This window comes from Ranitomeya imitator, chromosome 5, assembly GCF_032444005.1.
Source record: "Ranitomeya imitator isolate aRanImi1 chromosome 5, aRanImi1.pri, whole genome shotgun sequence".
Lineage (NCBI taxonomy): Eukaryota > Metazoa > Chordata > Amphibia > Anura > Dendrobatidae > Ranitomeya > Ranitomeya imitator.
The window spans coordinates 463702482-463715182 of record NC_091286.1 but is presented as its reverse complement, the minus strand read 5'-3'; the positions used below and the strand labels follow the sequence as shown (position 1 = coordinate 463715182).

Genomic DNA, 12701 nt, shown 5'->3' with positions numbered 1-12701 from the left:
TGCATAAAGTGAATGAGAACATGATGCGAGGAACCTGATTATGGGTTTTTTTTTTTGTTTTGTTTGTTTTTTTGATAGGCCACACAGGGATAGTTAGGTTAATGCGTTGAGGCGGTAGGCCAATCTGAACAAATGAGTTTTTAGGGCACACTTAAAACTGTGGGGATTGGGGATTAATCTTATTAACCTGGGTAGTGTATTCCAAAGAATCGGCGCAGCACGTGTGAAGTCTTGGAGACGGGAGTGGGAGGTTCTGATTATTGAGGATGCTAACCTGAGGTCATTAGCGGAGCGGAGGGCACGGGTAGGGTGGTAGACTGATACCAGAGAGGAGATGTAGGGTGGTGCTGAGCCATGGAGTGCTTTGTGGATGAGGGTAGTAGTTTTGTACTGGATTCTGGATAGGATGGGTAACCAGTGTAATGACTGGCACAAGGTAGAGGCATCGGTGTAACGGTTGGTGAGGAATATGATCCTGGCTGCAGCATTCAGCACAGATTGGAGCGGGGAGAGTTTGGTAAGAGGGAGGCCGATTAGTAGAGAGTTACAATAGTCCAGATTGGAATGAATAAGTGAAACAGTAAGAGTTTTTGCAGAGTCGAAAGTAAGAAAAGGGCAAATTCTAGAAATGTTTTTGAGGTGCAGATAAGAAGAGCGAGCCAGTGATCGGATGTGGGGGGGGTGAATGAGAGCTCGGACGAATGGGCTGTTTTTATATTGTTCTTCAAAACACTAGGGGATGTGTGTGTCAGTGGTGCTTTTACACGTGTACTGTGTGGGACTTGTGCAACAGGAACTATTTATTATAAAAAAAAATAGAGGAGAAAAAAAAGGAAAAATGCTATCACAGGTCACACAGCAGCCAGCACACATCACAGGACACACACGAGATCGCAGGAGGATCACACTGGCTACCAATGATATTCTCTATTTTATTACAAAATAAAAACTAAGGCTGTGCGCCCATCACAGGACAGGAATAGCATCATTTTCGCCGCAGAGCATTTCTGCTGCATCCAAAATGCTGTGTTCTGCATTACAAGAACAGTGGATGGGATTTATAGGAATCCCATGCCCACTGTGCTTCTATTTAATGCTGAGTAAACTCACCCAGGGTGAGGAGTTACGAGCCGCAGCATGTCAATTTCGGTAGGGGAGACGCTAGTCTCCGATGCCAATAGACGGTCATTAGACGCTGTAAATCCATATAGTAACCTAAACACAGATTTATTAGAACCCAGGATTTGGGATTCAGCGAAAATTCGCTGCGCACAAAACGCTACTATTCCTGAACGTGGGCACATAGCCTAAGAACATTCCCTCCCCCCTTAAAACAACACACAACTATCGAATTTTATTCCCCAAACTAGGAATGTTTTCCAGTTTACTGTAAAATGAACGGCGTCATTCAAAAACAACTTTTTCAGCAAATTAAAAATAAAATAAATAAAGCTCATGGTAATGGCAGAAAAAGACAAGTTCTGTCTCTTGGAAGAATGAAAGGAGAAAACCAAAATGCAAAATGGCCTGGTTATGAACAGGTTAACAGGCATTAATAAAGTTTTGGGGGTAAAAAAAAATTACATCTGTATAGAGAAAACAAAATTACAAAAAATAAGTAGCTTACCTCGTTAATGCTAACTTCGGCTTCCACATACTGCAATCCTTTCTGAATAATAGAGATTAAAGCAGCAGGTGGCACCAGGGCACCATTGATATTGGACTGGCTGATATGGCTTTCTATACCAAACGTAAAGGCGGAATGGGAAAATCCTGGAAAAAAAAAAAAGTTGCAGAAAAAAATATGATCAAAACACAAAACACAGACAGGAGTCCTTCTCCAGCTTGTGACCCTACTATGGCGGCAGCATACAACCACAGCTCTGCCCACAATACCGCCATGACTGAATCTTAACAGAGGAATGACTAATCCAAATTAATCCTGATGGATTCCACATCTACAATGTGACCCCAAAAAAATAAGCCCTAGCATAATTTTATAGGATTGTTTAAGTATGCTTGAAATATAAGCCCTAATACAAAAATAAGCCTGAGTTACAGTCAGGTCCGGCGTTATGGGGGGAATGAAGATTGGGGAATTGCCCAGGGCACCCTTAAGATTACCTCTGCTGACATTACAGTCATGTGTCAAAGGTACTTTAACAGCTAGAGTCTGGAAAAACTAGTCTGGTATGTGCAGCATATGTGTGATGGCATGAATAGCTTGGAATAAATGTTTTTGTTTTGTTTTTTTCCAAGAATAAACAAAGATTGTCATTTATGGAAAAAAAATAAAGGCATTCCCTGAAGACAAGCCCTAGGCCCCTAACCAATCATTTGGTAGCTAAAATATACAAGAGGTTTTATTTTCGGGGAAACCGTGTCAAATTTTGTTTTCTCTATTAAAAGAGCTCATCCACTTTGTGGTTACTTGCTGCCGCTTTTCCAACTGCAAGGCTACAAGGAAAATCTGTAGCCTTTCCACTATGCGAGTACGTACTCCTACTAAAAAGCTACTCACCTGATTCTTGCAAATATCTGTATACCAGGAAATTGACCTCATCACTGCTTATACTCATCTTTATGCCCACTTAAACCATGAGGTCACAGCAAACTGCAATTATTTCCTAGGAGTAAAATAAAAAAAAAATAAAAATGTATCTTTCGGCACAAAGCAAGTTCTAATTTGTAAGCACATACAGTGTACACTCCAGAAATTAAAAAAAAAAACACCAAGAAAAAAATTCACATTTTTTATTTATGACGGGCAGCATACATGGATGGCGCTACTGAGCCAACGGTTACATCACCGAGCCATTTATTGAGACGTGCGAGTTTGGTCTGTGAAATGGATGGAATAAATGCAGAATTGAAGGAGAACAGCATGGGGAAGACCCCTGGAAGCAACTCAGAAGCAATATGCGAGTCAGAAAAAAATGGTGTCACACTTTTACTACACTAATGGGTGATAAAACATTCCAATATTTGAAATTGAAGGTTACAGGGAAAGAAAAGGTTAAGAAACATTATTCCTGCATAAACACTTGTATATAAAGCAAACTTACACTAAAATTACACTGAAATTTCCAATTTTTTTTTTATAAGACTGCCAAAATTTTGATGAAAGAGGGCCTCAGATTAGACTGAGAACGGCCTCATACATATTCTGTTCGAATTGTCATGTAATGGTAGTGCATAGCCTTTATGAGTCTAGGAGTAAGTGCAAAGCATGTCAAAAAATTCAGCAGGGTCATCCATACACCTTTGAAGGCACCAACTGGAGAGCCTCATTCAAATATTGTATGTAAAGTATAGTTGTGACACTTCTACACTCAAAGGCTCTGCACACTGAAGAGCCAGAAAAAACAAAAACAATCTAAGGAGGGTCATCCACACACCCTTGAAGGCAACAACTGGCGGGTCTCATTCAAACATTGAAGATTAAAAACACTTCATGTCATCTGGTGGTGTGGAAAAGTAGGGGTTAGGGTACCGTCACACTGAAACGACGCTGCAGCGATACGACAACGATGTCGATCGCTGCAGCGTCGCTGGAGAGCTGTCACACAGACAGCTCTCCAGCGACCAACGATCCCGAAGTCCCCTGGTAACCAGGGTAAACATCGGGTTACTAAGCGCAGGGCAGCGCTTAGTAACCCGATGTTTACCCTGGTTACCATCGTAAAAGTAAAAAAAACAAACACTACATACTTACCTACCGCTGTCTGTCCCCGGCGCTCTGCTTTCCTGCACTGACTGTGAGCACAGCGGCCGGAAAGCACAGCGGTGACGTCACCGCTGTGCTTTCCGGCTGGCTGGCGCTGACACAGGATGCAGGAGGAGTGCAGAGAAGCAGAGCGCCGGGGACAGACAGCGGAAGGTAAGTATGTACTGTTTGTTTTTTTTACGTTTACGCTGGTAACCAGGGTAAACATCGGGTTACTAAGCGCGGCCATGCGCTTAGTAACCCGATGTTTACCCTGGTTACCAGTGAAGACATCGCTGAATCGATGTCAGCGGGAGATCCAGCGATGAAACAAAGTTTCAAACGATCTGCTACGACGTACGATTCTCAGCGGGGTCCCTGATCGCAGGAGCGTGTCAGACACAGCGAGATCGTGAGGATATCGCTGGAACGTCACGAATCGTACCGTCGTAGCGATCAAAATGCCACTGTGTGACGGTACCCTTATTCCAGGCTTTGTTCATTTTTTATCAGAGTGAGCCTGATAGCATTCTCTGTTGACAGGCTAAAGCAACTGTGTTACAGCTACACTGGCAGCACTAAAAACCCACTCCGATAAGATGCTTGTGCGAGGGCAGCACAACACCTCTAAGGCATAGAGGCACAGCTTATGCCAGGTGTCCAGCTTTGAGACCCAATAGTGAATGTCACAGAGGAATAAAGGACTACACAGATTTGGTCAGCCAGGTATTGCTTGACCATCTTTAAAAACACCCGGTCATCAGGCCCTGGATAGCATCATGAAATTGGCAGTGTACCTCCCTCACCTCCTCAGATGGGCAAGAAAAGAGACGAAAAGATGCAAAGTTCTCCTTGTCGTGTGGGTCTAGCAGGGTGAACAACCAGTACTCTTTTTTTTCGGCCAAAATGAATGTAAAGTGAGGGTCACGGGAAAGGCAGCGATACATGTGGTCTGCCAAATGTGCCAAGCTCCTTACAGCCAACACTTCCATGTCCCCACCATGACTACTATCTATCTCCTCCTCATTCCTATCCATGTAGGAGAGACGAGAAGGAGGTTATGTGGGTACTAGGCTCTGTGGCACTAGCCAACAGCTCCTGTTCCTCCTCATTGTTACACAAACCACGATGACCAGATGAGATGAGGTGGGGTTGGGTAGAATCTCCCTTTCTCAAGGAAACTGGTGCTGATGGGTCATATATTGACCAGAACCTTTGGCAAATCTGGGTATGGTTTTCCAGAAACCACTGAACTACCAAGTTTGGCGTGTGTGCCACGTATTGTACATGTGGGAGTCTGCCAAGCTTCACAGATCTGTCTGATCTGTTATTCCTTTAAAGCGAATCTGTCACCAGGTTTGGCTGATATGAATTACGTCCACCACCTTTCCGGGCTGATATAAAGCATTCTATAATGCGGTATATACGCCCCCCAACTAGACTTGTAAAAGAAAAATAACTTATACTCACCTGCAGAGTGGTCTGGTCCGAGGGGTGTCGCACTTCTTGGTCTGGCAACTTCCATCTTCACGCGATGCAGTCTCTCTTGGTTAATGTAAATGCAGCGTGCCTGCATCATCCACAGAAGTCCCCATTTAATCACGTTCCTGTTGAGAGCAGAGCAAAGTACTGCAGTGAGTCGGGGCTCTGACTTTTCCCGGCATCTGAGAACTGCAGTACTTTGTTCTAAAGAAGAAAAAAAAATAAAGAGGAGAATTTCCAGCTTCACCAAATCCGTAAAAAAGTGTTTTCTTTATTCACAAAACTTTAAACAGAGGATACAGACTTCAGCACGACCAATAGGGCAAGAATCTCAACGCGTTTCTGGAGACTAAGCTCACTTAATCATGACATGATTAAGGGAGCTTAGTCTCCAGAAACGCGTTGAGATTCTTACCCATATGGTTGTGCTGAAGTCTGTATCCTCTATGTTTAAAGTTTGTGAATAAAGAAAACACTTTTTCACGGATTCGGTGAAGCTGGACATGCTCTTCTTTTTTGGACTTTATATGCTTGGACACAGCGGGTCCGTGCTCCCAAAGATTGGTTTATGCATCACGGGTGAGCTGGTTTATATTCCTCCTTTCTAAGTACTTTGCTCTGCCCCAAACAAGGCACAGAAGTACGCCTGCACAGGAGGGTGATGACAATGAGAATTCTGTGGATGAGTCATCCACACAAACCAAGAAAGAACATGGGAGGCGCCGGATGAAGAGTGACGCTCCTCGGACCGGACTGCCCCGCAGGGGAGTATAATAATATATAATTATATATATGTATAATTATAATAATAATGTCTTCTCTTACAGGTAGGGTGTATGATATGCAGCATTCTATAGTGCTGTATATAGCCTGAAAGGTTGAAGTTATTGGGTCATTCCATGTCAAGTGAACCAATGATTTTTACCTCTATTTTTAATTCTTTTGAGATTTCGTTATTTGGTAATAGTGTGTCATAATGCAAAATGTGAAGAAAAAAAAAATAGAGAATTTTTTCTAATTGATTTTCAAAGTTCAGAAAAAGTGAATTTCGGTGTTGCCTGCCTTTACATTTCTCCTCATAACTCAGGCTAGAAAAAAGATAGAGAAACAAACTAAACACCATTCTACTCAGAACTGTACAGGCGTTCTCCAGATATGTCAAAAGAGTATCTTTGAGACTTTTACCCATGCAAACGCAAACAAAATTTTAAAATGCATTTCCGAAAAAAAGTTTAATTTCAAAAACGGCACATGTGCCTGCTATGCTCCTAGCAATATCTGTACCAAAATACAAGTTGGGATCATGATGGGATCATATTTCAAAAAACAAAACTATTACAGTGTCAATTTGAAAATCTCAAATTCAGATCTGTTCAGCCTGTGGTGTAAAAGGTGTGGGGTCTATATTTACCAAATAATCAATGATTTTTATATATTACTGTATTATTTTATTATGTTAGAGTATTAGAAGCAGGAGAGGACAGAGGAGAAAGCTTTGTTAGGGCCGAGAATGAGCAGGGGCAGACAGTGACTGCAGAGCAGATGACCGGCCGGCAGCTCCAGCCTCCAGAGGCCATATTCACACCAAATCTGAACACCCAGGAAACTCCTCAAATGGAGGGAGAAAAATATTCTTAACATCCAGTTCATGTATTGTACAAACCAGGACCACGAAGAGGAGGAGAGGTTGTGAGAACATCGGTTACAGGAAGCAGAACCCATCACAGGGACTCAGCAATACCACACTGACATCCCATGTAGTAACGGAGAAATAAAAACAAAGACAGTGACATCCATGATGTGTTAGAAGGCGGCACAAGATTGGCAATGGATGACATAACTGGTGATGTGACCTGTGACTGATTGGCGCTGGAGACAGCTACTGGACTCTCCAAAGATTGTGAAAATGAAGACATAGAATTGACTTTTTTGCCTCCTTCTGGTTTAAAACCAGACATTTTAAAAAAAGTGAACAAAAATCAGATATTGACTCAGGTGGAGCCGAGCACCATGACACGCCATACATACTCTGACACAAAAGGAAATGGCCATTGCTAGTAAGAACTTATGGACAAGATTACATTTCACCCACTAGAAGGGACACACTGATGATAAAAGGCCAGTGAAAGAAACCTACTATTAACCCCTTAAGCCCCAAGGGTGGTTTGCACGTTAATGACTGGGCCAATTTTTACAATTCTGACCACTGTCCCTTTATGAGGTTATAACTCTGGAACGCTTCAACATATCTTGGCATTCTGACAATGTTTTCTCGTGACACATTGTACTTCATGACAGTAGTAAAATTTCTTAGATAGAATGTGCGTTGGTGAAAAAAACGGAAATTTGGCGACAATTTTGCAATTTTCCAACTTTGAATTTTTATGCCCTTAAATCACTGAGATGTGTCACACAAAATACTTATGTAACAGCACAATTTTGGAACCAAAATTGTTTTTTGTTAGGGAGTTATAACGGTTAAAAGTTGATCAGCAATTTCTCATTTTTACAACACCAATATTTTTTAGGGACCACATCACATTTTAAGTCATTTTGAGGGGTCTATATGATAGAAAATACCCAAGTGTGACACCATTCTAAAACTGCCCCCCTCAAGGTGCTCAAAACCCCCCACAAGTGACACCATTTTGGAAAGTAGACCCCCTAAGGAACTTATCTGGATGTGTGGTGAGCACTCTGACCCACCAAGTGCTTCACAGAAGTTTATAATGCAGAGCAGTAAAAATAAAAAAATCATTTTTTCCCACAAAAATTATTTTTTAGCCCCCAGTTTTGTATTTTTCCAAGGGTAACAGTTAAAATTGGACCCCAAAAGTTGTTGTCCAGTTTGTCCTGGGTACGCCGATACCCCATATGTGGGGGGGGACCACCACCATTTGGGCGCATGGCAGAGCTCGGAAGGGAAGGAGCGCCATTTGGAATGCAGATGGATTGGTCTACAGGCGTCACGTTGCATTTGCAGAGCCCCTGATGCACCTAAACAGTAGAAATCCCCCACAAGTGACCCCATATTGGAAACTAGACCCCCCAAGGAACTTCTCTAGATGTGAGAACTTTGAACCCCCAATTGTTTCACTACAGTTTATAACGTAGAGTCGTGAAAATAAAAAATAATTTTTTTCCCACAAAAATGTTTTTTAGCCCCAGAAATTTTTATTTTCCCAAGGGTAAAAAGAGAAATTGGACCCCAATAGTTGTTGTCCAATTTGTCCTGAGTATGCTGATAACCGATATGTTGGGGTAAACCCCTGTTTTGGCGCATGGGAAAGCTCGGAAGGGAAGGAGCAGAATTGGCTGGAATTGAGATCGGACGCCATGTCGCGTTTGGAGAGCCCTGACGTGCCTAAACAGTGGAAACCCCCAATTCTAACTGAAACCCTAACCCAAACACACCCCTAACCCTAATCCCAACCATAACCCTAACCACACCCCTAACCCTAATCCCAACCGTTAATGTAATCCAAACCCCAACCCTAACTTTAGCCCCAGCCCTAACTGTAGCCCTAACCTTAACTTTAGCCCCAACCCTAACTTTAGCCCCAACCCTAACTGTAGCCCTAACCCCAGCCCCACCCCTAGCCCCAACCCTAACCCTAACTTTAGCCCCAACCCTAACTGTAGCCCTAACCCTAGCCCCAGCCCCACCACTAACCCGAACCCTAGCTTTAACAGGAAAATGGAAATACATTTTTTAAATTTTTTTATTTTTCCCTAACTAAGAAGTTGATGAAGGGGGGTTTGATTTACTTTTATAGCTGTTTTTTAGGCGATTTTTTATGACTGGCAGCTGTCACACACTAAAAGACGCTTTTTATTGCAAAAAATATTTTTTGTGTTATCACATACCGAGACCTATAATTTTTCCATATTTTGATCCACAGTCATGTGAGGTCTTGTTTTTTTGCGGGACGAGTTGACGTTTTTATTGGTAACATTTTCGGGCACGTGACATTTTTTGATCGCTTTTTATTCTGATTTTTGTGAGGCAGAATGACCAAAAACCAGCTGTTCATGGGGGGGGGGGGGGGGGGGTGTTCATACCGTTCAATGTTTAGTAAAATGGATAAAGCAATTTTATTCTTAGGGTCAGTACGATTACAGCGATACCTCATTTTGATTTTTTTTATGTTTTGGCTCTTTCATACAATAAAAACTATTTTATAGAAAAAATAATTATTTGTGCATCGCTTTAGTCTGAGGAGTATAACTTATTTTTTTTGCTGATGATGCTGTATGGCGGCTCGTTTTTTGCAGGAAAAGATGACGTTTTCAGCAGTACCATAGCTATTTATATCCGTCTTTTTGATCGCGTGTTATTCCACTTTTTGTTCGGTGGTATGATAAAGCGTTGTTTTTTGCCTCTTTTTTTACGGTGTTCACTGAAAGGGTTAACTAGTGGGCCAGTTCTGTAGGTCGAGTCGTTACGGACGCGGCAATACTAAATACGTGTACTTTTGTTTTGTATTTTTATTTAGATAAAGAAATGTATTTATGGGAACAATTTTTATTTTTTTTTTTACACACATTTAAAAAAAAAATTTTTTTTACTTTTTTACTTTGTCCCAGGATGGACATCACTGTATAATGACAGATAGCTGATCTGACACTTTGCAGAGCACTGTGTCAGATCAGCGATCTGACGTGCACTGCTCCTGGCTTACCAGCGACTGCTCTGAGCAGGCACTTGGTAAGGCACCTCCCTGCAGGACCCGGAAGTAGCCCTGCGGCCATTTTGAATCCAGGGCCTGCAGGGAGGAGACGCTCGGTACAAGGGGAGCACATCGCCTTGTACCGATCGTCTCAGGGAAGCCCGCAGGGAGCCCCCTCCCTGCGCGATGCTTCCCTGTACCGCCAGAACACTGCGATCATGTTTGATCGCAGTGTGCCGGGGTTTAATGTGCCAGGGGCGGTCCGTGACCGCTCCTGGCACATAGTGCCGGATGTCAGCTGCGATAGTCAGTTGACACCCGGCCGCGATCCCCCCGTGAGCGCGGCCGATCGCATGACGTATTATCCAGTCACTGGGAATTAAGTCCTAGGTCACCTTGACGGGATAATACGTCATATGGGATTAAGGGGTTAATTGATTAGTTCATATTTTATAGAACGAGGATTTAACTACTGTACTATTCTTAAACACTTCATAATTGACATGTTTAGTGATATAATAGAAAACAAAATGTTACATGTATAAATGGTGGTGGTGAAAATATTGGTTATTTTAATCTGGTTTGTAACATAATTAGGTCGAGACTATTTAGAAAATCACACTTGAGGATATGATCACCTTTTATCTTTTGATTTGTTAAATGCATTCAGGTTGAAAATGCTGAGCAAGTTGTGTTATGATGATTAAGATGTATTTATTCTGGCACTTCGGTATTTGTTTATTGTTGCATATAAATGTTGAATTCGATAAGTTGTAATTTGAAAAGAAAAAGGGAAGAAACTCACACAAACATAAAATCAGATGATTCAAGGCTTAAAAAAAAATACAAATTTGATAGGTCCCAAGTTGAATCCCTGTACAAATATAAACAAAAACACAAGTAACACACATGCATTTTTTCACAAATTTAAAACATACTTTTTTCACAATTGCGCATCAAAATTTTTAATTTGATTTCTCCAAAACAAAATATAAAGAAAGTCTTGTGACATCAAATGAAAGCCGGTACCGTCCTGAGAAAAATGATGCCTCTCCCACCTCTTTATCGTAATTCTAGCCCCAGTTATGATAAAAAAGTAAAGCCATACCAGGCCAAAATCCATGCTTTCAAAACTAATGAAATCTGTAAAAAATTAACTGAAGAAAAAAATTAAACTTAAATTTGTAATAAACTAAAGTTGTACTTCATAAAAAAAACAAAAAAAATCTAAAGATGTCAGGTAAAAAAAATATTCATATTTGGATCACTTGATATGGAATGACCCTATTCAGACTTTTGGCTGGCGATACTGGACTGTGTGGAAGACTGGGTGGTTTTGTGAAGCATGCTGGAAGTATTTGCTATCCAACCAACCTGTTCACATTGCTCGGACTTCAGAAATGGTGTACTGTGCGTCCCTGCAAAATGGTACAGGAACCCATGTGTCTTGGATGGGCGTATTCACGTGTGCTCCAGTGACAGGCGTAGTCGCACCTGTCCCACATCCTCTGTGTCTGCAGGCACCATTATCAACACTTCCACATCCCTTACCACAAGCCTGACGCATTTCCTAATTCTAATAGTTCTCTTGAAACCAAAGATTATTTTTCATTATAAAAAAATATAATTGGCACCTGCAGCTGCCCAAGCTTTTTTTGGAGTTTAACCCCTTCATGACCCAGCCTATTTTGACCTTAATGACCTGGCCGTTTTTTGCCATTCTGACCAGTGTCCCTTTATGAGGTAATAACTCAGGAACGCTTCAACGAATCCTAGTGGTTCTGAGACTGTTTTTTCGTGACATATTAGGTTTCATGTTAGTGGTAAATTTAGGTCGATAATTTTTGTGTTTATTTGTGAAAAAAATGGAAATTTGGCTAAAATTTTGAAAACTTTGCAATTTCAAATTTTGAATTTTTATTCTGTTAAACGAGAGAGTTATGTGACACAAAATAGTTAATAAATAACATTACCCACATGTCTACTTTACATCAGCGCAATTTTGGAAACAAAATATTTTTTTGCTAGGAAGTTGTAAGAGTTAAAAGTTGACCAGCAATTTCTCATTTTTACAGCAAAATTTACAAAACCATTTTTTTAGGGACCACCTCACATTTGAAGTCAGTTTGAGGGGTCTATATGGCTGAAAATTCCCCAAAGTGACACCATTCTAAAAACTGCACCCCTCAAGGTGCTCAAAACCAAATTCAAGAAGTTTATTAACCCTTCAGTTGCTTCACAGCAGCAGAAGCAACATGGAAGGAAAAAATGAACATTTAACTTTTTAGTCACAAAAATGATCTTTTAGCAACAATTTTTTTATTTTCCCAAGGGTAAAAAGAGAAACTGGACCACGAAAGTTATTGTACAATTTGTCCTGAGTACGCTGATACCCCATATGTGGGGGGAACTACTGTTTGGGCGCACGACAGGGCTCGGAAGGGAAGGACCGCCATTTGACTTTTTCAATGAAAAATTGGCTTTAATCTTTAGCGGACACCATGTCGCGTTTGGAGAGCCCCTGTGTGCCTAAACATTGGAGATCCCCCAAGAGTGACACCATTTTGGAAACTAGACCCCCAAGGAACTTATCTAGATGCATAGTGAGCACTTTGAACCCCCAGGTCCTTCACAAATTGATCCGTAAAAATGAAAGTACTTTTTTTCACAAAAAAATTCTTTTAGCCTCAATTTGTTCTTTTCCACATGGGCAACAGGATAAAATGGATCCTAAAATGCACACGGCAAGGCTCGGAAGGGAAGGAGCCCCATTTGTCTTTTGAATGAAAAATTAGCTCCAATCGTTAGCGGACACCATGTCGCGTTTGGAGAGCCCCTGTGTG

The 12701-nt window shown here is 41.5% G+C and overlaps 1 protein-coding gene across 4 annotated transcripts in view; it reads right to left on the bottom strand.

Annotated features, from left to right (window-relative positions):
• The window catches only part of TBL1XR1 (TBL1X/Y related 1), a 284264-nt gene that overhangs the window by 53910 nt on the left and 217653 nt on the right, over positions 1–12701 (bottom strand). For all 4 annotated transcript variants that reach the window (XM_069727286.1, XM_069727289.1, XM_069727287.1 and 1 more), the window contains 2 exons: positions 2522–2627; positions 1628–1773 (listed from right to left, as the gene is read on the bottom strand). In XM_069727286.1, the coding sequence (XP_069583387.1) occupies positions 1628–1773; positions 2522–2579 (204 nt within the window). In that variant the 5' untranslated portion in view covers positions 2580–2627. The remainder of the gene's footprint in view (positions 1–1627; positions 1774–2521; positions 2628–12701) is intronic.